At 35.7% G+C, this 26,621-nt stretch overlaps 1 protein-coding gene across 2 annotated transcripts in view; it reads right to left on the bottom strand.

Annotated features, from left to right (window-relative positions):
• itgav (integrin, alpha V) overlaps positions 1–25,303 on the bottom strand; it is a 34,125-nt gene extending 8,822 nt beyond the window's left edge. The window contains exons 1-18 of one of the 2 annotated variants that reach the window (XM_088931022.1): positions 24,750–25,303; positions 23,874–24,001; positions 17,435–17,526; positions 17,016–17,130; positions 15,534–15,595; positions 15,187–15,235; positions 12,815–12,937; positions 12,273–12,317; positions 11,540–11,583; positions 11,400–11,456; positions 9,506–9,558; positions 8,474–8,679; positions 7,903–8,094; positions 6,572–6,617; positions 5,473–5,580; positions 1,598–1,653; positions 570–724; positions 181–318 (exon numbers count right to left, since the gene is read on the bottom strand). In XM_088931022.1, coding sequence (XP_088787148.1) covers positions 181–318; positions 570–724; positions 1,598–1,653; positions 5,473–5,580; positions 6,572–6,617; positions 7,903–8,094; positions 8,474–8,679; positions 9,506–9,558; positions 11,400–11,456; positions 11,540–11,583; positions 12,273–12,317; positions 12,815–12,937; positions 15,187–15,235; positions 15,534–15,595; positions 17,016–17,130; positions 17,435–17,526; positions 23,874–24,001; positions 24,750–24,922 — 1,842 coding nt within the window. In that variant the 5' untranslated portion in view covers positions 24,923–25,303. The remainder of the gene's footprint in view (positions 1–180; positions 319–569; positions 725–1,597; positions 1,654–5,472; positions 5,581–6,571; positions 6,618–7,902; positions 8,095–8,473; positions 8,680–9,505; positions 9,559–11,399; positions 11,457–11,539; positions 11,584–12,272; positions 12,318–12,814; positions 12,938–15,186; positions 15,236–15,533; positions 15,596–17,015; positions 17,131–17,434; positions 17,527–23,873; positions 24,002–24,749) is intronic. The other variant, XM_088931021.1, reaches the window with a different exon arrangement.
• Between the last annotated feature and the right edge of the window lie 1,318 nt (positions 25,304–26,621).

The following is a 26,621-nucleotide window of genomic DNA, read 5'->3' as shown; positions in this document are numbered from 1 at the left end:
ATAAAATCTTTGTCTGATGTTCAGAAAAAAAAATTAAAAGTGTTAACTTGTTTTTTAACTTCTTCCTTCAAGAACAGCATGTCCTTTGAATGCATTACAGATGAATTCTTTAATATTTAAACATTAAAGCATTCATTCTCAAACCATGACAAACCTGTTGAGCACTAAGGAATACTGTACCTGTTTGGAGATGTTAGCAGGGGTAAACTGGTCCAGAATGGGCATAAGTCCAGTTTTATCTGCAGCAGTTTTATAATCTAATTTGTACTCCATAAAGATGGAAATTGGAGTAATTTTGTCCCTGAACTCTGAATCATCCTAATTGAAGGAAAGGAAAGCAAAGATGTAAAAAAATATCATGTGAACTTCAAAGTTGTTTTTTTCCAGAATAAGAAGACTTTAACTTGAACACCTTTAATTTGAAACAAACCTTAGTAGAATCCAATGACACCAGCAATCGGAGACTCTGCTTTATCATTAATACTATGAAATATGATGTGAACCACACATGACATAATTACAGTAAGTCTTTCACTAAGACAAAATAGGAGGCTAAGTGGCACACTCACTCGTAAGTATGCATCCAGCTCTTCACACGAAGGGGCTTTGCCAGTATTCACAGTCATGTTTTTTATATGGGACGACGAACTGCTGTGCAGAAACAGGGCCCTCTTTATTGCTCCTTTGTGTTTGAGTCTGTCTAAGTGCAGGTCCACCTGAAAGTCTTAAAAGTCAGAGACACAAATTTATTAAAATGTTTTAAACATCCCTTGCCATCTCCTTTTTAGCCTTCCCTTTTTGCTTCTTGTTTTTTTATTCAACAGAAATGCCAACATGAGTAAATAGATTACTAAAACCATTAAATCTTCTCACTAAATCAGCACAGTGTATGGTTTGGAAGGCTGGCTTTACAAATTGAGGATTGACACTTGAAATCCTGGGCAAATACACATGCAAATAAACATCATAGAACAGTTCATTGGGCTGGGCTCTTCTGTTTATCTGTGGCAATGAGTAGAGCAGAGAAGCTCACATCACTGTACTTCATATGTTGTGTGGTCACAGTTCAGGTGACCAGCAGGGAAACATCAGAAAGTTCAAGAATATCCTCATCATTAGAGCAAAAAAAGTGACAGGATTGTGACCTAAATTTCTACTATGTGTGGGAAAAAGTGGAAATGCTGCATTAATAAACTACTAAACGCAATGCTTAATATCTGATTATACCTACTAAGATTTTAACAATGTACAGGTAACAGCACAAAAAGATGCTTTGTAATCCCAAAATGTAGAAGTGTTTCAAAAATATATTTTACAAAATCAGAAAGGACTGCAATATTCAAAGTATTTTGAAGAAAATCTTGAAATAGAACATTCACTCTTGCTGTATCTGTACTTGTTCTTTACATTTGGATTCTATGTAACCAGTGGAAGTACTCCCTTTGCATCTGCTGTGTTGCTTTAAACATTATAGTTTGGCAGAAGGCTGACTGGGTAGTGAGAAGGGGGCCGAGCCTGTTTTTTTTTTTAAGTCGCTATGATCCTGTTTTCATGCCACCCGGAATTAAAAATGACAATGAAATTCATAGGAACTTACGGAGCATTGAAGGTGCTCCCTTCCCGTTTGCCTTCAGACAGTATTTCACTTTAAAACTGCAGGGAGATGCAAAACAAGTCAGAATAACAAGTAAGTAAGAACACGCTTCTTACACAGTCTGCACGCTCATGTAGTAGATAATCACATTCTATCAAATGTGATGGGGAGATTTGTTTTCAGATACCGCTTTGTACGTTGTCTCTTCAGACTCAAAGTTAAATATTTTGTAGATACCTGCAAGAAACCATTAAATTATCGGATGGAAAAAAATATGCATCACTGCATAAGACTGTGTACTTACTGATTATATTTCAAAATTAAGGTATGCTAGTGTAATGTACACTGGTAAAATGGCTGTTTTGTTTTAATTTAATAATACATTATGTGAATGTCCTCAAGCACAGAAACATGTAGAGTATTCTGGTGCTCAAAGTGCTGATGCTTCCTAATTTATGTTACAATTATTAATCTGAAAGCTAAAATGACATAGTTACATGCATGGGCACAACTCAAAAGCAAAAACTAAACAACATATATATATATGGGTAACTTTCCAATATAACAGTTTCTTAACAGAAAATCGGTGGCTAGAAGTTTCAAATAACAATGATCACAGCTATGGAACATCCTACAACAATTCAATCTAACCACAGCATACTGTATATGAAACTACATACTGTATGCTATGCCCAGAAATGAACTTCATTTTAATTATCATTTAAATTATTGTGTCAGGCATGTTACTAGAATTTCAAAGGACAGATTACAAAAACTCCCAATCACTGTTGTTAAGCTTGTTGGAAGGGGCAATTGAGCTGTCTAAGAATTTGAGACATTGTTAAACACCTGGCTAGAATTAAGCCGGAGTCACACTACAGGACTCAGCACGACTTCTAATTGGAGAGCATGTCAAATTTAACGACTGCAGTCGCTGAATCTCGCTGCTTTTTCTGTCCTAGAGGGTGTTATATTACACGACTAGCAATCGCAGGGAGTGACTAATTACACGATTTCCTCATGACTTTTCATCATGGTTCTAAATCTCGTTATTGCGCCACAAAAAGTACCATGAGGTCGCCTCATTTTGACAGCCAATCAATGTGGAGCACACCGGAATAAGAGAAGGAGCACCACGCGAAAATACACAAACAAAATGGAGAATGTTTATAAATATAGAACAAATTTAAAAAAACAGTTAAAACCTTTAAAACCAATATTGTTAATAAATTAGTATTGCGCTATTACGTGTAATATCATGGGAACATTATCTCACAAGTACACATCTGGCTCACTGCCCACCCCTACGACTTGCGACTTGCTACGAGAAAATCAAACCAGTTTGATTATATCGTAGTGAGCCGCAGAGAATCGTAGGGGCTATTAAGAGTGCAATGACTGAGTTGCTGGGAGTGTCACACTACACAACTGACGGTAATGGGCGCGCACTGCGACTCTCTACAACTCGCAGCGATTTTCTTACGATTATGTAAATGAATGCTACAACTGAAAATCCTAGGAAAAGTCGAGTAGTGTGACAACGGCTTCAACATTTGCAGTTCTTGGGAGTTACAAAGCAAGAAAGGAACTGAGGTGTCTGCAGAGTATTAGAGGATCTGAGAGACAATGATCAAAGGAATAGTCTGATTTATCTTGGTTATCTTAAGTTCTGGATCAATGATTAAGTGTCATCAACAGCTGAGGAACAGAGGATAAAAAGGCAGGTACACAGAGAGAGAGGGGGAAGGACAGGGGAAGAGACAGAAAGACAGAGGGAAAGTGAAAAAGGTTTGTGCTCTTTGAGACGTCACTGTCCAGATCATCCGAATTAAGTACTGAACCTTGTTAAGGGAGCTTGCCATTCTGTTGTTTGTAGGAAATGCTCGTTTCCTATATAGACAACCTGTAGTTTAAAAGTGGCCTTTCTTGGTGAGAGGATGCTTTTTTTTTAAATGGGGAGATAAGCTTCCCATTCACTTTGACACATCCAGATCTATTCTGCTTGGTTTAGAAGGCAGGTTTATCTCTTTTGGACCTGTGTAGGGGTTATAAAAGATCTTTGAATATTTGGTAGCAGTCTGGGGTTTTTCTGGTTGGTTAGGACATAGGCCTCTAGGATATGTTGTATGTTTGTGTTGTGTACTGTTTAGCATCTCACTATTAACAATTTTGTCATTATTAACAATATATTTGTTCATCCCAGTGTGCCCGATAGATTAATTCAATTCACCAAAGCTGTGCCAGAGAATTATATTGAATCTAGTATTCAAAACAATATTGAATCTTTACAATTTAGGGGTTATGATTAATTTACTTATCGATTATACCACTCAGTCTATTTCAGATATTTTGTAGTACACCTCCTTTTTCATAATTCCTTCTTTGTAACCACTGTATTACAAAAGGATAAACCACATTCTTCCTCTTTAACCTCTTTTTCTCTTTTTTTTCTTCTATCACTGCAATGATCACATATGGAGTGATCAGTGGGGGGGAAATATTTCTTTGTCAATGGAAAGATAACTAAAGCAAATTGAAATTGAGTGTTCACAAACTGAAAAACTTGTGTTAGGATAAGTCAGACCATTGGTTAAAGTATAGGTACACAAGTTCAGTCAAGAGCCATAATCCAGATCTTCTACATTTTCTTAAATCTTCAACAACCGAAGACCTTTGAAAAGTGTTTAACTGTCTCAGTTAGCTAATACTTAACGTAGTTGAGCTAAGACCTGAGGTGAAATGAAAACCTGCAGACATCCAGGACTGTATTACATTCTGGTCTAAATTTTCACTGAAAAAAAACCAAATGTACTTAAAATATTAATGGAAAATTAAAATAATATAAAAGGCATTGGCTTTGTGATGTACTATTTTCTCTCAGAAATACATTAAAAACAAGAGAGTAATCCTGAACCTCCAGTCAAAACCTGAAGTAGGGGATTACAGAAAAGCAGGCAAGAAAAGCAGACACTGACTGACAAAATCCAGTAGTACTGACACTGAAGTTTTTTTTTAATGACACTGCCTAAAGCTTTTAAATCTTTCAATGTTTGAGAATAAGTGCTACCAATTATGGGTAACAACAGGAATGCAAATTAAATTTTGCTAGGAAGCAAACCTTGTCTAAAGGCATTAAAAAGCTGTACAAGCATTGTGTTATTTAACAGTGCACTATTTATACTTCCTCAGCGCTGGTGAAAATGGTAAAGCCAGTCTCTTCCTTTTGCAAAGAGCTCCCAGATGCTTGGGCAATGACATGTGAAGAATGTTAATGTGCCGCCTCCATGATAGAATTAAAACCAAACAAAAATCTGAGTCACTGGAAGGCCTCTAATTCCATTCTCATAAATAGCTTTAAGGGAACAACCCAGTTAGGAATACAGAAAAGGATATTGATTTTTAACAGCTGGAAAAAAATAATAAAAATCAAGGCCAAACAACATTCACTGCTATTAAACTACTTTAAGTAAACCGGGTTTAGGAAGCTCTGATAAAAACTCAGGGTGTTGTTTTATATGTCACAGAATATAAGACTTCCTGGTCAGTAATGATCAAATAATACACAAAGAATTATTAGTAGTCAGCTTAATTCTGATCAATAACATCCGATCCCCACAGCTATTTTCTAGAAAATGTATATATTTTCTAAAATGACAGTTAAATCTGATAATTGTCATTATCTTCCACAATTAAATGTTTTTTTGTCCAATGGGACACAAAACCTTTTTTTAAATCTAGTATGTTTAAACCAAAAAGCCTTACAACTGTAATTTGCAGATTAAAAACACTTAAGCTAAATATTCCTTCTTGATTTGTGACAACAGTGTATGATCTGTGCAGCTGCTTATTATAATAGCTCCCTCATCAGAAAGACTTACCATGACACTTTTTTTGAAGAATCAGGTAACACACAGCTTTTATCCTCTGGGTTGACAATTAGGGGGTTGATATCGAGTGTAGCGTTTACACTTATAACTGGTCTTGCTCTGTCAACAGATTAAATATACAGCAAATACCAAAACTTACAAAAGCAATGAAACACAGTTGGGACTAAGACAGTCAAAAATGTAATACTATCTCTAATCTAACTACCCTGTCACACACAAAATTCAGTTTTATCATACAAAGGAAACTTATCATTCACATCATACAGGCACGTTAATGTATATGACACTGTAAGAAACGTACCTTAGACTAAATAATATGTATCTGCCATGGCACTTCTATTTACAAAGAACATGACAAATCTCACAACATACATGCATGTTTTTTAAAAGACAAGGTAAAAACATCTGAAAGGATAAGTGTTTAATTTCAAATAATTTTATGATATTTTAAATTTGAATAATGTAGTCTTAATGTGCATTATTTCTGGTTCTTATGCACCATACACATCCATTTGAATGTCTGCACTTGGCGTGTGTGAGAAGAATGGAGGGTGAAACCACAAATTATTAACTTTGAAATGTAATACTATGCAAAACAGAATAGTAATACATTAATCAGCTGCGCACCAACCATCAACTCCAATGCTAATGCTATCTGCAGATGAAACTGCATTGTCGGACCGTTTTGAAAGAGGAAACCATTTAGACAAGAAACACAGGTACTGGCAGAACAACATAAGAGATGAAAAATGAAAGATCGATTCTAAAATGCTACACCAAAGAAAAATATTTTGCACCTCCAACAAACGTGTCAAACCTATTTGTCATGTGACCAACGGTATCATAAAGGAAGAGTTTGTGCCAACTGAAGAAACAGCGCAACTCTCCCTGACATCACTGAAGGTTTTCAGGCACTAGGAAACTCCAACTACCCAACTAATGCCCACTCAGTGGTATTCAGCCAATTGTGGGCCACCAATTTTTTTGACAATTGACTGAATGGCACAAATTACAGTGAAGACAAAGATGTTTAGAAACAGTAAAACACAAATATGCATCTTAAAGAAAGATTAAAAAGGTTTATCAGTACCTGTATAGTACCGCCTTATCTGCTCCAAAAACACCAACAATCAAGTCTATAAGAAACAAGAGAACACCAAAACATTCAACCTAACAACCCGGTATGGGGATCTCTAGATTTCATTATTTTTTCTGTGAATCCATCATGCTTTACCGATTCTTTAATTCATTAGTCGTTAAAAAATCAGAATTTAAGTTGCACATCAATAAAATAATACCTTTTTTCATTTAATGTGTTACATAACCTTTTAATTATACAAACTTTGTGTGCACAACATTCATAAACTGTTATCACTCCGCTAAAAGCAAACAGAGTAGCTGTAAAAGACTACAATTCCTTCGAATTGAACATTTAGAAAAAAATTGTATTCATATCTTTTTTTCTAAAATAACAGAGAGTAACGAAAATAATTCATCACTGTCCCCATCCGATTGAAAAAATGTGATGTGAAGCTGAGCAAATGAAAAATCACCACCCCCAGCCAGGCTGAGATTACATTCAGTCAGCTTAAAAAAACAAGAAAAAAAATGTTCCTGCTTCGTTCTGGTAGTGTTTGCATTTGCAGATTTAATAATGTGCTTATTATTTGTAAAGAAAAATCCAGGCCTCTCTTGCAGGTGGAAGCAACTTGTTTAATCTTGTTTCTAATGAGAGAGAGACTCGGGCCCTTCCCAAGTTTTAAAGGTTTGAGGGGCTGCATAATGGTTAAAATGCTAATTTAGTGTTAAATCTCAGAACATATTTGTAATAGCAAGCGGCTATAACACCCTACAACTCACAACTTGCAACCCACTGAAGCTCAGCAGGTGTGAGACTGGCCTGTACCTGGATGGGTGATGTCCTTGGAAAGCTAAGGTTGCAGGTGGAAGAGGTGTTAGTGGGACTAATAGAGAGAGCTCTCCCCACAGTCTGTGGCTCCTAATGTCCCAGCATAGTGATGGGGAAACTATACTGTAATGAAGGCAACATGTTTTGGATGACGATGTTAAACCGAGCCCCTAACTTTCCATGGTCATTAAAAAGCCCAGGGCATTACCTTTGTGTCCTGGCTGGGCTGAGGATGAATTGGGGAAGGTGGAGGGGAGTCCCCATTACCCATAAAGCACTTTGGGTAGAGATGTCCACAAAAGCGCTATATAAGTGTAAGGAATAATACCACTTTGGGTGTGGGTCAGGCGTTTTCTTTTTGCCTAACCTGATACGTTAGATACTTTGGATTAAGAATGCATCTGTTTGAAAGTCTGCTGTTTTCTATTGTTGTTGTTGCATGTCACTTCTACAAGAGTAATAATGCAAAAATAAGTGAAAGCACCCACTATGGTAAATCAGACATACTGTACCTGGGTACCCATTTAAATCTATGTCCGTGGCACCATGCATTGAGTAGCCAAAGCTGGGCGGCATGGAAGTAGAAGCCCATTTCCCTTCTAGGATCTGGGATGCAGAGGGATCAGGGCCTGTAGCTCTTCCATTGTGGATGTAAACAAGGCCCTTGCGGTCAGGCCCACCATAGGGAGCAGCAATTGCAATATCTAAAATTAAAATACAAAACAAGATGCCTTACTTTCTTAAACCACACATTGCGTTCCATTTAATGAGTAACACATTTAATGAACAGTCATTCTAGCAAACTGATGTTTTCTGCCTCAATTTTTTTTTTCTGAACAGCGACATGCCATTTAATGTCATTTTACCTTTATTTTTAATGTTATTAATGTTGCCACACAAAACCAGAAAAAATTATACGCTTCATATTAAACTGAATGCAAAACCCATCAAAGGAATTATTTTCGTCAGGTGAAAAAACTATCCTGGGAATCCATAAAACAAGCTACATATTTGATTTGGTTTTTCCCTTTACAAAAAACAAACAAAGATGGAGGCAGGCTGTAATTCACACTAATCTGGTACCGTTAAATCCATCCATGTCGAGGTCTCCAAGAGAAGTAATAGCGCTGCCAAATCGGGAGTAGATTTCAGTGCCAGTCAGCTTCTGCAGTTTAGGGAATGTGAACTGACCCTTTCCCATGTACACATAGACCTGGCCAACCTCTCTCAGCTTCCCATCTGAGCCTCGGTCCATAAAGAGAGGGGCTCCGATAAATAGATCTACAAAACTGCAAAGAAAGTCTCTATCACCATTTTGCGCAGAGCATGAAGGAAATTAAGTTTTCATTTTAGTTATCTGAGAGCTCACGTCATATCCTGTACTTATTAAATATTGTGTACACCAAAACTGCTTTTATGTTGTTTTAATGCGGTTTTATAGTGTATTACTAAGCTGAGTTTAACAAACTCTAACAAGTCCACTGCAAACTGAATGTGTTTTGGCATGACGAAGAAAAGGTTTCACATCAGAAATGAACAGACTGGACAAAGACATTTTCCAAGTTCACAAATACTTATTTTTAAAGGCAAGCTGCAAGACTATTTTTATATTTTGGGGTAGGAAAAAATCGGCAATGATGAATGCATTTTAAACTGCAATAAAAGTAAAATGTACAGAGTAACATGTCAAATCTCCAATTTACATCACAAAAAATAGATCAAATTTACAGGTATGTGCAGAGCCATATTGCTGTTATTGTAGGCAACAAAACTTCCAGTGACATGAAGGGCTGCTTCACATCACAATTTGTGCAGACTCTCGTTCCAGTGTTTTGTGACAACATGGAGACTACACAATACTTTCACAGAGTTCATGATTTCGTACATAATTCGGAATTTGTGAAAATTTGCGACACCATTAGTTTTTTTTTACCGAGATTTAATAAGCGGTCTGAGAAATTGGGACTACAGTTCTCCTTTAATACAGGTTTCTATGCTTCAGAAAAAGCTACAAGAAAACATTACAGGCACTATATGGTCTTCTTTTTATTGTATTACATCGTATATTACTCTTCTTTTGAAGCCCTTTGAATTAGATTTACACACAATTCTTACCCATCATTATTGATGTCAGTTGCACCCACAGAATGACCAAAGTAAGCAGCCATCTATTAAACAAATTAAAAATTAATTCAGCCATTAATTTAGCAATTCCTAAAAACTTAAATCACAGTTACCACTGTGCCAGTTCTGTGCATTCTAGGCATTCCTACAGCCCCATTAGCTTCCACCCTCTGCATTTGAACTGAAACAATGTCTCCACAAAAGCCATGGCCTGTTAAAACTCTAGTCTGTTTTGCTTTGCAGTCATGTCAACACATATGGCTTTAATGCAGCATTTACTTTTTTAACAGGTTTTGTCCTTACCTCTTCAGATAACAAGTAAAAAGCTTATTGTTATGCATTATAACACGGATATAAGGTGATGATGAAGGACATGATGTTTGGAGGTGAAGAATGAAAAAAAAGTCATTAGTTATCAGAACACCTCTATTAATCCTTTTCTCTGTATGTGAACTCTATAGTAAACTAGGCTACGCAAATGGTAAACTAAGCCACTCACAACTATAAAGCAGAGTTAAACCATAATAACTATCTGAAACCTATGATTTGCAGTAAACATGCGACTTGTAAAAAATCCAGCTTGGTTGGGGCTGGGAGATGCAGTGAATGTTTCAAGCTTCATATTAATGAAGAATAATTTGCAGTGAATACCAGTGGTGCCATTTTCTAAGTTGAGCCTAGAAAACCACTATAGGAAGAAAATAAATTCAACCTTAAGCCATGCAACTTGAAATAGCATACAGAGACATGTTGTATGAGTGTAAGTATATAAGTCCACATCCTCCTCACTCCTCTCTACTCAAAGAATCAACAAAAATGTCTGTCATCGAGTAATGCCATTACAGTATACATAAAGGCTTTCTGAACATTCACTGATTATTCTATAGTGGGAAAATTACTCAAAGACAGCAACAAAAAAATCTCTTGATCTTTACATTTTATCGCAGTTTTATTTCAATGTCTGGGAAACGTTGTATATTGCAGCAGCGCTGCTGTGGCGTCCGATACAGTACAGGCACCTCTGTTCAAGAAGTGACCAGCCCCTTTCCAGAGAACATGAAAATGTACGTCAGCCAACCAGACTGAAGCTTTTGCTATCACTCAGCTCCCAGTAATTCCTTTCCCCAGCCAAACTGCTTCAGCCCCTGGGCTCAGAGAGCCACATGCTGACTATGCACTCTTCTTTCCTTTCTGCTTTTCTGTAATGTTTGTGCTGACAGGGCTGTGTTGATGAGTTCCAGATGGTGAAGTGGATTTAGGACATGAACTCCTGGCTTGTAAATAAAATGCCATTAAAAAAAAGGCTGAAACCACAATAACATTGTGTCGCACTTGCCTATCATATATGCATATTTAGTCAGGATGACCTTGAAGGATAGGCATACAGTGATAAATGCATATTTCATAGAAAAAAGCAAACTTTTATGTTTTTTAAAAGTATAATATTATCAATCAGATTAACCAATACCCAATGTGTATACAAAAACATTTTGAAGTATAGTACTAGAATGAAATATTAAAAGTATTATATGCAGATTTTCCATCTCAAACTATAATGGATTAATTAAACTTGAATGTTTTGGAGAAGCTAAAACCCCAAAATGTTCAAGTTTACTTAATCCATCATTCAACTTTAAATAATAATCCAGACAAACTTCCTGCTTAAATCATGCAAAATGTTACATTGTAATATGTTTTTGCTTTACAGTTTCACTTAAAAACTTCAACATGTAACATGTTAGTGTTGTGTTGCCATATTTTCTCTTAATTACATCATGTACAACTTATTTCACATATCTGTTTGTAAATAATTTATGTGGAGAATTTAAAAAAGCTAATCACCTTAAAAGATAAAGATAAAGCAAACAAGGAAGGAGGAATCTACCTGTTCGCCGGTGAAATTAACCATTGATTCCATGTTTTTTCCATTTAAAATGGTAACCTGTACACAAAAACAGATTATTATGTGATTATTTTTTTCCTAAAAAGGATAAATGTTTGCTCTATAAAGCAAAGTATACTTACATATCCAAGAGCCTTTGCACCTCTGGGAACTCCTGTGACAAAATCTGTAGAAAGAAGCAAGACGGAGGAACATAATGAACATAATGGTGAAAAACGAAGGTACTTTCATAAAGTAATATTCAGTAATATTCAGAAAACAAATCCTAGTGTTGTTGAATGCAGTCTTTACAAGACACGAAAGCACCACTGACAAATACTAGTATGCGGCCTTACCAAGTGAAACTTTAAAGTTCATTGAGGAGATGAGATATGTGAAATGAAAATTAAAAACTCTCTGAATGACTTGGTTTTGGCCATGAACTATACAAGGGAGAAATTGTAAAGCTTCTTTTTTTCCTTGACAAAAAAATGAAAATCATTAAAAGGTAATTACTATAAAACCTCTAACTAAAGAATAAATGGTTATCATACACGATGACTTATCAGACTCCAAAACCTGTAAGGGAGCTAATGCCACTACCTCACCTACTTCAAACACTACCACATTAAAGACTCCTAGTCTTAATTACATTCCTAAATGTTTACTATTTTTCCATAACTCACCAGTGTTGTCTGAGGAACAATCATATTAGCTTTCATCTTTCAAATTACAGTTTACAGGTGTTACTCTTTCTATTCTGATATTAATAGAAACAGATTTTTTCTGGCCTTCCTTAAATTGGCAACACTGATACCTAAATCGACTTGCATACAGTTTTCATATTTGATATCTGTTGTAGAAGAGAAATCTCACCATCTGTTCCATCATTGTTAAAATCTCCAACAGTCACAGAGTAACCTAAAAATTGCAACAAAGCAGAACTGTAATTATGAATGACCCAAATTCTGAAGAACAAAGCAAACTGTAGTTCTGCAGAACAAGATGTACATGGTTATGTGAAAAAAATTAAAGAACTTTTCTGATTTATTTCTTAACACAAGACTTAATAGTACAATCAAAAAACGTTTAGAACACATATTGGTAGGGAATAATACAGCTTTCATCCCCAATATACAAAACTTTATGGAATCAGTACTGTAGAAAAAGTACAGTTAATTGGTGAATTATCATGCAGTTCACATTTCATAAGGGAAAATAAACAGGGCATAGGCTTAGTCTGCTAAAGCAAATATTAGTGTGTACATCTTTCTCTTTGTTTATACTCTGAACAATGAGAATAGCCCACAGCTCCAAAAATACCCCACACTTTGGTTTAAACAGCATGTTATGCTATGAGGATACAATGCCAAAAATGTAAACAAAACTTAAAATGACATTTTAAAAAAATCCCCTACCTAAATAGCTGTCATCAAACTGGGCACTGGCTGTTTTTGTTGCAAGCTGATTCTTGTATGTTATGAAGTAATCAGGTTTGTAGTTGTTTATAATTTCAGAAATCTCATCAGAGATCAGCTGACCTGAAGAAATGAAGAAACATTAACAAAAACACTTTTGTAGGTACTGAAATGCACAGAAGAAAAATAACTATATAGACTTAAATGAACTTTTTCCAAGCACCGTTTTGGGTCTTTCATGAACCAAAGCCAGAGGTGAAGGTGGTTTAGTGATGTCTCAATTGATTCCTACAATTCTTCAATACTAAAAAGTGGTCAGGGTTGTATTCTTTCAAAATAGTGGGAAACCAAAAGGATATACAGCAAATGACTTTTATCTGTGTTAAGAATATTTACAGAGGTCTAGCTGGAAATCTCAGAAGCATTTAAAAATAAATGAATCCACAATAATTAAAGTGCTCACAGCAAATCATAAGAAGGCCAAACAATGTACACCCATGTTCACTCATGAATCTTGAAGACCACCTTGTATGACCTGATAGTGATGATAAACTCAGTACAAGATAAACTCGGTACAAGAATAAACTGACCTTACTCAAAATTAATGTTCTTAAAGAAATCACATTATAATCATGATGTAGTATTATGGTTTTATGGTTAATTCAAAGTGTATTTTCTGTTACATCTTTTGAACTTAATTCTTTTTTCTGGGACTTATTAGAAGTTCTTCTCCCAGTATGATGTTGCTCTCCTAAAGAGCTGATGTGTTAAAAAAAAGATGAAGGTAGCACTGCAAATACTGAAAGCGACAGTGCACACATCTTTCTTCCAGGTCACAGTGTAACAAAACACATAGATAAAGCTGAATTAATATATTACAATATCAGGTCAATGCCACTTCTACCTCTTACAATTTTGTTAAGTGAGCATAATTATGTGCTGCACTAGTGATCTAATAAACAGCACTATGGGGGGCAAAGTCAATATATGATTTGAATAAAACAATAAAAAAGCAGGATATTATCTTGTTGGGCTTTTAAGGCAGAAATTGTGAATAATACCAAAGGTTTAATATTGTAAGCAGTTAAAAACACTAGGTTTTAAGGCCTTCTTGGAGTTCAAGATCTGACTTGATCTTGTTTTTGGAACACCAGCCAACATTTCATTTGTGTTATCACAGGTAAGACCAGATCCTGAAATTTCACCTGGCTCTTATTCCTTCTGCAGTTTTAAGATTTGTGCATTCATATTTTCAACCTTTTCAACACAAAACATTTTAATTATTCACTTGGATGGGTAGTACAGACTGAAGAACAGCTCTTTTTTAAATAAATTTGAAATCCCCAATTGCTTTAAACTTGAGCTCAAGGGTGTTTCCTTTACTGCATGGGAAGATTAAGGGGCCTGTAGAGTCCTCCAATATGCTCAACAGTTAAAGCTATTCAGCTTTTACTATAGTGCCAACTGCATGGTACCTTTGTTAACATCAAATAGAAGCAGAGAAGCATGTTTTACTAACGTCACTGCATTCCTGCAGTTGCCCAACAGGCCACAGGGGTCACTGTTTCACAAAAACCTTGACGAATAATTCCAACCCAGCCCGGTGGCATTCTGTTACTTGTATGCTGCTGCCGGGTTACAGCTGGTTAGCCAAATGACTACAATCAAACCATCACCATTTGGACCACAGAGCTCAACTTGCACTCTGAGCAAGCAGCATCACTGGCGGTGCCTGTCTAAACCTTTTACTTTAAAAATCTACCTTGCTTGAATGACTTAATAAAGATATGTTTTTTAATGTCAGCAGCCAGCAGCCATATCACTCTGCAACTCGCAACTGGCAACTCACTGAAGCTAAGCAGGTATGAGCCTGGTCAGTACCTGGATGGGAGACCTCCTGGAAAAAACTGAGGTTGCTGCTGGAAGAGGTGTTAGTGGGGCCAGCAGGGGGCGCTCATCCTGCAGTCCATGTGGGTCCTAATGCCCCAGGGGACACTATACTGTAAACAGGCGCCGTTCTTTGGATGAGACATAAAACCGAGGTCCTGACTCTCTGTGGTCATTAAAAATCCCACGGTGTTTCTCGAAAAAGAGTAGGGGTGTAACCCTGGCTTCCTGACCAAATTCCCATTGGCCCTTACCAATCATGGCCTCCTAATAATCCCCATAATATGAACTGGCTTCATTACTCTGCTCTCCTCCCCACTAATAGCGTTCTGGCGCACTATGGCTGCCGTCGCATCATCCAGGTGGGGCTGCACATTGGTGGCGGTGGAGGGGAGTCCCCATTACCTGTAAAGTGCTTTGAGTGGAGTGTCCAGAAAAGCACTATATAAGTGTAAGCAATTATTATTATTATTGTAATGTATTACCTTGCCAATAAAAGCTACCAGGTCCTCCAACAACCACACGGTTATTCTGCTAAAAACATAAAAAAGACAAATGTTGGAATGGAGAATGTTTGTTGAATTCCATTTTTAAGATTAAGCAGTTCTGACAATGGGCAAATTAATTTTGAGGAATGAGGTTAAAATAACAGAAACTACTTTGTTGGAAACTACTTTGATATGAGGAAAACAACCATTTTTACATGCTTACATCATAAGAATAATGATGAGAATAAGAATAACTAAAAAATGGCACAACACATACTGTATGATAGAGTCTGGTTAAAGCAAGAGAGTCCTGAGGCTATGTTGTATTGTGAAACATTCCATACCTTTACAAAGTCTACGCTGAATCCTGCCTGGCAAAATCCTTGTCCTTCAGGGTTGCCCAAGGCTGGAACAAGTATACAAACTTACAGTTAGGCAAAGCAGAAACAAAATAAAAGATCAAATATGTCTTAGAAAGCCATGGTGATAGCAAGTTTGCCTTTAGCGTATGTTACAGTTACTGCACGAAGGCAAAATCAGTCCTGAATAAAGGTATTTGACAAGGAATTTTTTAACCATATTCAAAAAAAATGAGTGACCAAGATATTTAGGACTATAGTCTTCACACCTCTCAACTGAAATCTGTCAAATTAGATTATGTGGAAAATAGATTCTTGAGACTTATCAGACGGAAACTGGCTTTCAAACAGGAAACAACAAATTCCTTAGAATGCAGTTTGATGCCCACTTTAATAAGCACCACAAAAGAGCAGGGGCAAACGTCATGTAAAAAATTCCTCCTTCTATTATGCTTAACAGAAAGGTACAATAGTAGTGTTAGATTCTGTGAAATCAGATTGAACTAAACTTTCACTGAAAACTGAAGTCATATTTAAAGCTCATGGTGAACAAATCCAGTTTAAATCTCCCCCAGGAAAAATAAAAGTATTTATTTTTGCGAAACACAGCATATGGTCAATTATGGGTGTTGGCTACACTATGTGGACATTACAGACTTTCACAAACCAGTGAATCCTCTGCTATGATTGAGTATGAATAATATACCTTTTTTGAACTCTCATTTACATTTCACAATGTTCCAAATGTGCAATTACCAAATGTCAATTACTAATAATTCCATTGTGAAAGAAACCTAAACTAATACGTAAAATGATAAGTTAGTCAGTTGTTGCACATCACAGAGCTTAAACCATCGGAAAAGAGCAACAATATTCCCCCTTTAGAACACATTAACTCTTTCAAAATCAAGGTAGGTCCAACTAAATATTTTTCTTTCTGGATTAACAATACTGTAAACCTTAGCTAAATTTGGAGGGCAATACTCACACAGAACCTTTAAACCCAATCCTAATACTATACAAAATACTCTTTGGAAACATTGAAATCGTTGAAATAAGTAAGTAAATAAATAACATCAAGGCAAGGTTCACTGTATTAAATGAAGTATGATAATACCATGTGAGAAATGTAAAGACACTGTATCGACTGAACTGCAGATATTGGAACTGGGACATTTCTGACAGAATTCAGTTAATTTGCCTCCAAAGTGAACTACTGCTTGCCATCTTGAATTAGTAACCAATAAAGGTAATCCCAGTTTAATTAACAATATTTACTAAATAAGACATTAGTGAGTACACATGTATTAAATGAGGTCCCGATACTTTGGTAAGCAACTGTAGATTCCTTTTATGTCATCACTTTGACTTTAACAATGAAAATTACAACACACTGTCTTGCTAAGACAACTCCCAAGGGCTTAATATTTCATGATGTCTAATAAGCAAACCACAGGAGTGCATTACCTGTTCGACAAGGTGAGTATTCCACTATTCGCCCTCCTTTTTTCAGGAAACAGGTCCCAACGGGCTCTCTTTCTGCATTCCCAAATGTCCTCCACTGATAGAGTGGAGCACATGCCTAGAAATAAAAAAAAATGTTAACAGCGTTGGATACTTTTGATTCAAGATGAGAGGTCAAAAAATTTAAAGCCTAATTCTTGTGTAGACTTAGGAATACAGAATACAGGAAAAAAAATGTTCATTATATCAAAAAGAAGAAAGATTACCAATGGCTTAGTGTACTCGTTTGAACCTAAACACTGCCTTCTTTTAATACACCTAAATTACAAGGTGCGCTATAACCAGAAGTAAAGTCTCACATTGTATCACTGATTTAAACAGTTAAAGGGAACCAGGGGGAGACAAGAGAAACTGAGACTTACCAATATCTGGTCACCACTTGACCGCACAGTGGCTCCAAACCACTGGCTGGATTTGAATTCCATTGGAGAGCCATCGATTCCTTTCCTGTCATCTAAGAATGATTGACGGGCAGTTAAATTGAATCTAAAAAGATAACCTATTTGAGAAAGCACTGCCATGCCAAGCACTGCCATGCAGAAAAGCCCACACGCTCTATATACAAAGAGAAAAATGTATAGGCAAATACTGTAATTTACAACCAACAGAGAAAAAATAAAACATGAAAATTTTGAGCTGTTTAGAAATAACCACAAAGGTGAGCTCCCAAAAATCCTCAAGAAGGAAAATTGGAAGACATGAAGGAAAACTAAATACTTAAAGCTATTTCTACTTATAACTAGAATGTATAGGAAGATATCCGGAGGTAGAAATGTCAATAGTTTTGGATAAAGCCAGATTAAAGGTTGAATTCTCAAACTTTGATCATATAATTAGAGTACATCAGGAGTCTATATTAAGGCCACTGACGCTGTTATTGTATATCAATGACCTAGACTCTGGTATATAAAGTAAACTAGTCAAGTTCACAGATGATCTCAAAATAAGAAGATGAGCTGCAAAAGAAAAGGCATGAACAACAGACAAAAAGTTGGCTAAACACCTGGTGCATGACATTTAATGTACAAAAATAGCAGAAACTAGAAACAAACTATATACTGTACATAAAATGTGAAGTACTGAATTTTAAAAAATAACCTATGGAAAAAGTCTTTCTGATCAAAGTTCTTACAGCGACATCATTTTCATCTTCCAGTTGTAGTGAAGCAAGAACAACAAGATACATTCCTAGGCTTAAAATAAGTTATTTTATCCCATCAACCATGTTGGTGAATGATATCCTGGCATCATTTAAGAAATGGCTGGATGAGAACCTTATCCTCATCAATTGGTCACTAACATTGTAGTAACAATCAAACCTTTAGAGTTTTAAAGGAGACGGCTATATAAATGTACACTATATCCGAGCAAATAGCCTACCGAACATATTTCATAGATGTTATAGGCACCATAATTCTTGATAATGTGTTCTAAATGTTAATGTTAAGTATCACCCATTATTATAAATCAGGTTTACAAACCAAAATAAGTTTATACTACTCAAAATATGATATTGCACATTAAAGCACACAATTCACCATTAATTAGAGTAGTCATTTTAATAATCCTTTGTGAGCTTGACAATTTTGTAGTTGATTATTTAGTTACAATCCTGGCTAAATTTCAAATAGTTTCAAAGAGATTTCATACATAGGAGTGAACCTTGCATCTAATGTGCAAAATACAAAGGCTTGTTCTAACAGAGCCCAGTTGCCTGGAGGTCTAGTTAAAGCAGGACAACTTTATACATGCTGAGGCAACATTATCTGACAAAGCCCATAAAGCAAAACAGCATTATAAAACCTGTATCCAGTCAACATATCAGGAGAAGAAAATGTTGTAATTTATGTTTGAAGCAGCTACTTTGTGATGTGCTACTGACCAAATTTTGTTAAATTATTCCTGACACAGCAAGAGTTGTGGTAAAAGAGATTAGATAATTGATTAAAAAATGTATAATATTTCTACATTTAAGCAAATAAATGCTTCTTGATCACAAAGCAATGAAAAATACTACTTCCAGGTGACTGATGTGCTACCTGAACTGTGTTTTAGACAGCATGATAACAAAACACACAGCAAGCAACAGAAATATTTTCTAAAAAATATAAGGTACAATTACAGTTATTGTTAAGATGTTAGTGAGAATTGTTTTGAAACGATGGCCATCACAAGCTTAAACTTATACAAACACACATAAAATAACATTTAAGCTACAGCCATGTTTTTTTTAAAAAAGGTTTGTTGCAATAAAATGATAATTATCTTTCACGTAAGCTGTTAACACAATGTAAATCAACTAGAAAAGTCAAAAAAAGCCCAAAATAAACACTGACATGACAGTAATTTTTCCAAAATCCAGAGCACCTTACAGACCACATGAGAATAGTTTAAAGACAGGAAACATCTGCCTTGTCAACTTGCCTCTTCATCTGCAATATTACTTCCTTCCTTCAATGGGCCTGATTCTCTGCGTTTCTTATTGGCTTCCAAAGGAGATGTTTTTTAGAGGAGATCCAACTCTATAGTGCTTTGACGCATAATGTATTAGAAGACTGCTGGCAGCCTTTAAAGGCTTTAAAGCACAAATCACAACTATTTAAACTATGTTTAAGCCATTTTTGAGAACATTCCCTTTCTCTACTGCAGTCACGCATGCAGTGATAAGTTAAAGTGCTCTGCTCAATGCATTGTCCTCAAACTACACAGCAGACTTGACATGAAACGCCACAGTATGCATGTCCCCTCTGGCAGGCATCACAGTTATGGTAAATACAACAGACATCTAAACCTGGACCTTATAATGCAGAAGATGATAGTTCCTTTTAAGTTACATCTCATTTCCCTTTATAATGACACACTGAAATCACAGCTACATACTGCGTACAGTCCTGACCTATTGTTTAAGAAGAAAGGACAGAGTACCAGGATGCTGTGATCATAAAATCAGTTACACAGAACTTTCAGATACTTGTCAGTAGGGAACCTCTTAAATTCTAAAACATTTTTCAAAACTTCACTGCACCCCTTAAGGCAGAAAAAGTCTGCCACTAACTGGAGAGTAAGAGAGTACCTAAAACATTCAAATAAGGTTCTTATTACAACTTACGGGTGCTACGATGCTTAATCAAAGTTTAGTCAGCCAATGCAAACTGGCTAACACCTGCTTTAAATCATGTACATTCCAAATTAGGTTATCAGTAACTGAATGCATGATTGTGTCCATAAGGAAGGAAAAGAAAACATCTGTTTTCAGCGGGCATACACACCCACTCACAGCAATAGAATGGCTGCAGAAGAGGTAGCCAGAATAATAAAATTGGCAATCTGCAATTAGCACGTCCACAACAAAAGCATCACTCAAGCATTTACTTAAATTGGTGTTACAGACACCATCAAAACTTCATATCAGCAGTTCTATAGGTAGTTAAACACTTCCTCGAAGGGATTTAGCAGTAGGATCCTGTGTGGACAGAAGTTTTTTTTTACTTCAAGGAGCTTTTTCAAAATATGTTTTTTTCTTTTTTAATCAAAGAGTTAAAGTTTTGGAAAATCTGTCCGTGTGCATTGTTCAAAGTACATAGTATCCTTGTTCAGCAGCTCAAAAGACAACATGCATCTGAGCAGACAGCATTTCATTTCTGGGGATTTTTAAAATCTTAAAAATAACAATCTTACTATACATTCTCTAATTATAGCGTGTCCTCCAGCCCACATCAACACGCAGCAGTAATCTAGATTGAGTCAGCCTCTGCACTGAAACCCAGGGTCTGCCATAACAAAGAAATCTACTGTGAGGGATGAGGACGTGGTCATTTATCAAAACAGCAGAAGGTAGTGCAAAACAATCGCAGCTCAATAACCATGATTCAACAGTTTTCGAAAGGAAACAACTGCTTTTCTGGGAATATCTTCTCACTTCTGTGAACACACACACTAACAGCATTTAAAAAGTCATAAAAAAACATTTCTAAAGTTTTTCTAAAGGCGTGTATGACCTTTTCCTCCTTTTGTTCTAAAACACTTCTTCTGTCTTTCATTTCGTAGCTGACAGTTGCTCATACTGTCTGTATGCAGTTGATATAGCAAACAAGAAAGTACATTTTGTGAAAGACTGGACCCAATTCAAGAGAGAAAGACCTTACTAAATTACATCTAAACGGTAATGTCAGACCTGGTGTGTTGAACAATGAAAGATTAAATGACAAGCAGGCTCTGAAGTAAGTACAGTATAATCTAACGTGTTCTACCTACACACAAAACTGAAACATGTTTTGAAGCTAAAAGGTTCCAAAGAAGTCAGATGTTGACTTTAATCCCCCCCCCCAAAAGAAGAAAAATGATATAAATGAGGTTTGCCTAGCCTATGTAACAGAATGTTTTCTCATCAGAGGCTCTCACAGGACAACTCTCCAGAGATTATGTGGTAAGACACAAGCCTGAATAACTGGGATTCAATGGAGCATAACTCAGTGAACAACAGACGGTTTCCTAAAAAAAAACATGTACAACTCATTTTAATGTGCTAAATTAGTCAACTGAAAAAACAGGCCAAAATCTTCACTTCAAGAGACTAAGGGGAAGTAATGGCAATAAAGTGAAAAGCTAGAGGATTTTTTTGTGGTGGGAACTAGGCTCAGTGAGGTAATCAGCGGTTTCTGTCACTGGCTGTTGAGAGGAGCTGGGCTTGTCCTGGATTATTTAGTCTAGGTTAGGCCAATCTGTGATAACTGAAAAATGAAAACAGCATGCAGGCTAAGAAAAAAAATCACCATCAAATCTTCTTGAAGTGATCTGAAGTGGTGTGCTTGTAGGATTGAATTAAAAAACATTTGGGGTTTTGTTTTTCTTTTAGAACTGTCTGTGAGGTACACAGCACACTGCTCGTTTAATCTGGGCGTTTACCTAATAGAAGTATAAGTCTAAAATGACTTCATCGCCCTGTAATAAAACGTCAAATGATAGATGTGTTCAGATGTGTTCTAAGTAGTTTCAGTAGAGGGAACACACAGTCAAGGGTGAATCTCTCTCTAGACACCTCCCAGGTTTTTGTAGGCACCCCAGAGAATACAGAACCAACAATTCAAAAGGAGATATTTTGTACTTCTTGAATATTCTTTAACTCACTTCTGACAGAATGCATTTCTTTTCAGTATTTAAACATGGTGTGTAACAATGCCAGTGTTTCAGGTTACACTTTTAAAAGTTATTTTCATTGGAGTTCTTACATTGTAATAAAAATGTGTATATATATATATGCAAGAAGGTTAAGATAGGCCTATTCATAAAACAATTTTAAGGATATCTTACTCTTTAAATTGTGAACCACAATGGTCTACTGTTCACATGATAAACCAACAGATACTGTACAGGCCAACCAAATGTACCATAAATCAAAACCCATACAAAAGGAATGAAGGAATGCTTGTGAAGTCAGAATGCTTATCAAAGCAGGGTAAAAACACCAGGGCAATGGCTATAAAAGGATTTAAATCTTAAAATGGTGAGGTTATCAGAGGTCATGCCCTTTGAGGTTGCTTGTAAAGATTCCCACACACTATACTGATACAAGGCCAAAAATTAAATAAACTAACAATTCATGTAAGTTTGTAAAGTCACTCCTCTTGCTATTTCACCACTGTAGGCAGCAGTACACTGGAGTAAGATATGTCTGAAACATTCTCCTTCTGCATTCCAGTATGAGTTCTGACATGAGCACAAGTCCTTGGTTCTTACTTCAGTGAAGTATTAGATTTAACACACCTATTGAAAACATGTGGAGCAAGCTGATCTGTATAACCTGCCATGCCTTTGTACATCTGGGGCAACTTATTGCTCTATATACAACATAACCCATATTCCTTTGACACTATCATTACTATATACTCTATTTTATATATATAGAGTACAACTGCTTTGTGCCAAATTAACAATTTACATTAAAATGCACTTGGCACTTAATGGAAAATACTGCTGTCAGAAATTATTTTGTATTTAATAATGCAGACAATTTGAAAACCCACAAATGTACCATTTTGTTTTACCATCAATTCAGAGAATCTGACTGGAACAGTTTTAGGAATGAAAATGCGCTGTCTCAAAATCTTAGTTCAAGTATTAAAACGGCAACCAAATGGCATTGCTACCACGTTTCTTAATCTGCTATAATCCCGATAGTAAAAATCATTATTTCTTATCTGTTTTAATTATCTGACTTTATGAGTGGGGCATCTTTGTATTTATTTATATAACAAAATACTTTTATATTAGATTTGTTGGTGACCTGAAGTCCTTTATGTAGTAGAAAAAAGTAACATCTGAACTAGACACTGTAGCCATAGCATCTGGAATATAAGCATGCATTTAGTTCATAGGAAGTAATTCAAGGCAATTATAATTAAACTTACTTATTAAAGATATTTCATAATAGCTACTTAGGCAATTGTTCTATACTACATCTCTTGAAAACACTTTTGAATTTTATTCACATTAACTACAGAAGTGGATAAAATCAAACAGTAAATAGTTCATTTGTAACCTCTCTCTTGTAGGAAGAATTGAGGACAATGATCTACTCCAAGTGAACGAATGGGTTCCATAAAACACCAGCATAATTATGTTGCATTTGTTTTATTCAGATCAGGATAGCTGCCTTTGCAGAAAAGCACACTGAGACGACATGAGCTGGAAGACTAACATTGAGTTAGGCGATTAGTAGCACGGTCAGGCTCCAGTAAAGGTATACGACTCACGAATGGTATAGTAAATAACAAACCTTGAGCAGTCAAGGATGAAGCTCACCTGTATTGTCAAACTGTAATTCCTGACACGGTGTGTTTGTTTGCCAGGGACAGCTGTAAACTACTCCTCTCTCCACAAGCGTTGAAAAAGACGCATTTGCTTTAGGAGCGCCTATCAAGATGTTTAACCTAAAGATTAAGAAAATACAAAAAAGATATAAATAATTAAAACAAACCCAAAGAAGCTTAAACCTTACAAGCTACTCAGCGTCCTGATGATCGAAACCGGTCTGACCAAAAATATAATAGTTAATAATTTATATAATTTAAAAGTTGTTACAAACATACAGCCCTAAGGAATTCGAAATTGCTGACAAGAACTCAAACCATTGTGAACTACTGTTTTTTTTATTGGATGAACTCACAGAATAAAAAGAAAGAACAGTCCACAGTTGAATACAATAGCTTAAATTCAAAACTGGGTAAGTATGAAAATCCATTTGGAGTGTACAGAAATTTATTGAGAAACGACCGCAACACAACAAAAACACTGAGATGCTGTAAACAAAATGTTTTCTTAAACAAATCTGTGCTACATTTGACTTATTTGACAATAACGTCCAATACTTCTAAGGTGCCTAAACCAAATGTAACACAATACTGAGGAAGTTGGGGATTAGGAGATCGCACTAAAACATCAAAAAGTTTTAAGATTTCCTTTTTTCAAATAACTTGAAGTACACCCTATTGCTGTAAACGATTGATGTTCAAAACTGAATCGTTCATTTCTATCTTTAATTTGCCCTAGAAAACAGGCTACACTTACACAACAGTATTCTATAAAGACAAGTTTGTATTTAATTTGAACTTTTAGGTAACTTGATTAATGTCATAAGATTTATTGTAGGGTTAAAAAAAAGTAAATTCTGAAACTTACTGGCTGTCATCTGGCTTGAAGAAATCCACTGAAAATCCAAAGTAGCTCCTAGCAGGACCAGAGTAAACAGAAGGATCGTCTATATCCAGATTGAAAGAAACGCTGCTTTTAATTAAAGAACACACCACTGCCAAAGATAAATACATTTTGCGACAATATCCGTCCATCCACATTTAAAAAGTGTTTAAAAAGTCTGTACAGAAAATGAAGCGAGTGTTCAGTTCTTGTAAAGCTGCAAAATACAAATGAGCTCCACTTTTCGATGTAGTCACTATATCTGTCTGGGAGCGCATTTAGCAATGATTTCACACTCTCTGCCCACATATGATTAATTCTTTCTCCCAGACAGATAAACCACAAACAGCCATTTTGCATTAAACCATTTACATATTCGTCCCAGAAACAATTCGAAGAAAAATCGAAGATCCCTCTTTTCTCTCTTCGCAAGTTGATCTTTAACTGTGATTTGTTTATGCCAGTCTACAAAAAAAAAACTTGCACAGGACTGTCTAAGCAAACGTACGTAGCCCCATTCGTATTTAAAAAAAAAAAGACTACAGGAAGTGAAACGGATCCTAAGCCGAGACTTCCGCAGTCCACATATTATCAATGGAAAACCAGTGAAGAAACTTTCATTTTCATAGGATTGGTAGTTTTCAGATGGATGAGAACATGTTTACGGTATACAAAATTGTAACTTCGTATGTTTTTCTAGAGTGTATATTCTTTAGCAATGTTTGCTTGATGAAACAAGTAAGACATCCTTGCCATAAAAATACATATATTTATCTGGACCCCGGAATTCCCCTATATCGGACAGCAGAACTGCTACCCTAAGATCCGTTAGTTTATCTGTAACATTTTGGATTAATTTGTGGTATAGTCGTACACATATGCTTATAATTATTCTATTTAGATGTTAATAGAAGTATGACTTGTTTTTCTATCCTGATACTTGAATACTAAAAGTATAGGAGAAACAAACGCCGTACGACCAGCTAAATTTTAGGCAGGTAAAATAAAGGGCGTGGCCAACTGTTACATTTGTAGATGTAAAATATCGATTTAAGATGAATGAATAAAGGCGAGTATTTTACGCATAATATATTTTTTTGAAGGGGCAGTTCAATTACTGGTTACCTTTGGTATATAATATCCAATTACGACTTTTTAGGAAAAATATAAATCCTTCCCTTTACATGGTCTACAGATACAAACATTAAATATCTATATTAATTATTAATCATTATAACATTAATGCATTCGTGTTTTGGAATCTTCTTAAAATATGACTTGCTTTAAATACAGTGCGATTAAAATAAACTGCTACAGATAATCCACTTTTTGACAACTTGGAGCACATTGTCCCATTACTGTTCTCATTATTAAACTTTTTGAGAACAATGTTTTGAGATTTACTCAAGTTCTCTGAAAACAACACTAACATATGACTCACAAGGCATACAATTTGTCTAAAAGGCCTATGCTTACTAATTGGTTCAATTGGATCCATATGGCATGTGTGATGTTAACGTCTAAACGTGGTTATTGATACATGAAATAAGGTTTTTGTTTGGTTTCCATGAAAATGACAGAGACATTATTTAATTTGAACAAAATGAATGGTGTCTGTTATAGTGTAAACATATTTGTTCCTTACTATTTTTCAGTCACAGACTTTTAACACTTTATAGAGACGTTTAATGTGGCATCAGTCTTCCTCTTCATTTCTAAATGAAGACTAATGTAATGTAAATTAGATGAATTAATAATATGTGGCTTAGACCAAGGACAGGTCATTGTAATGCAATGTTTTTCTCTCACTACACTGTGTAAATGTACTGTATAGAAGTGCTAAGTTCTCCTTAAATC

Source organism: Atractosteus spatula, chromosome 13 (assembly GCF_055471065.1).
Source record: "Atractosteus spatula isolate fAtrSpa1 chromosome 13, fAtrSpa1.hap1, whole genome shotgun sequence".
Classification (NCBI taxonomy): domain Eukaryota; kingdom Metazoa; phylum Chordata; class Actinopteri; order Semionotiformes; family Lepisosteidae; genus Atractosteus; species Atractosteus spatula.
The sequence above is the reverse complement of the archived record's forward strand: the minus strand, read 5'-3'. Positions and strand labels throughout refer to the sequence as shown.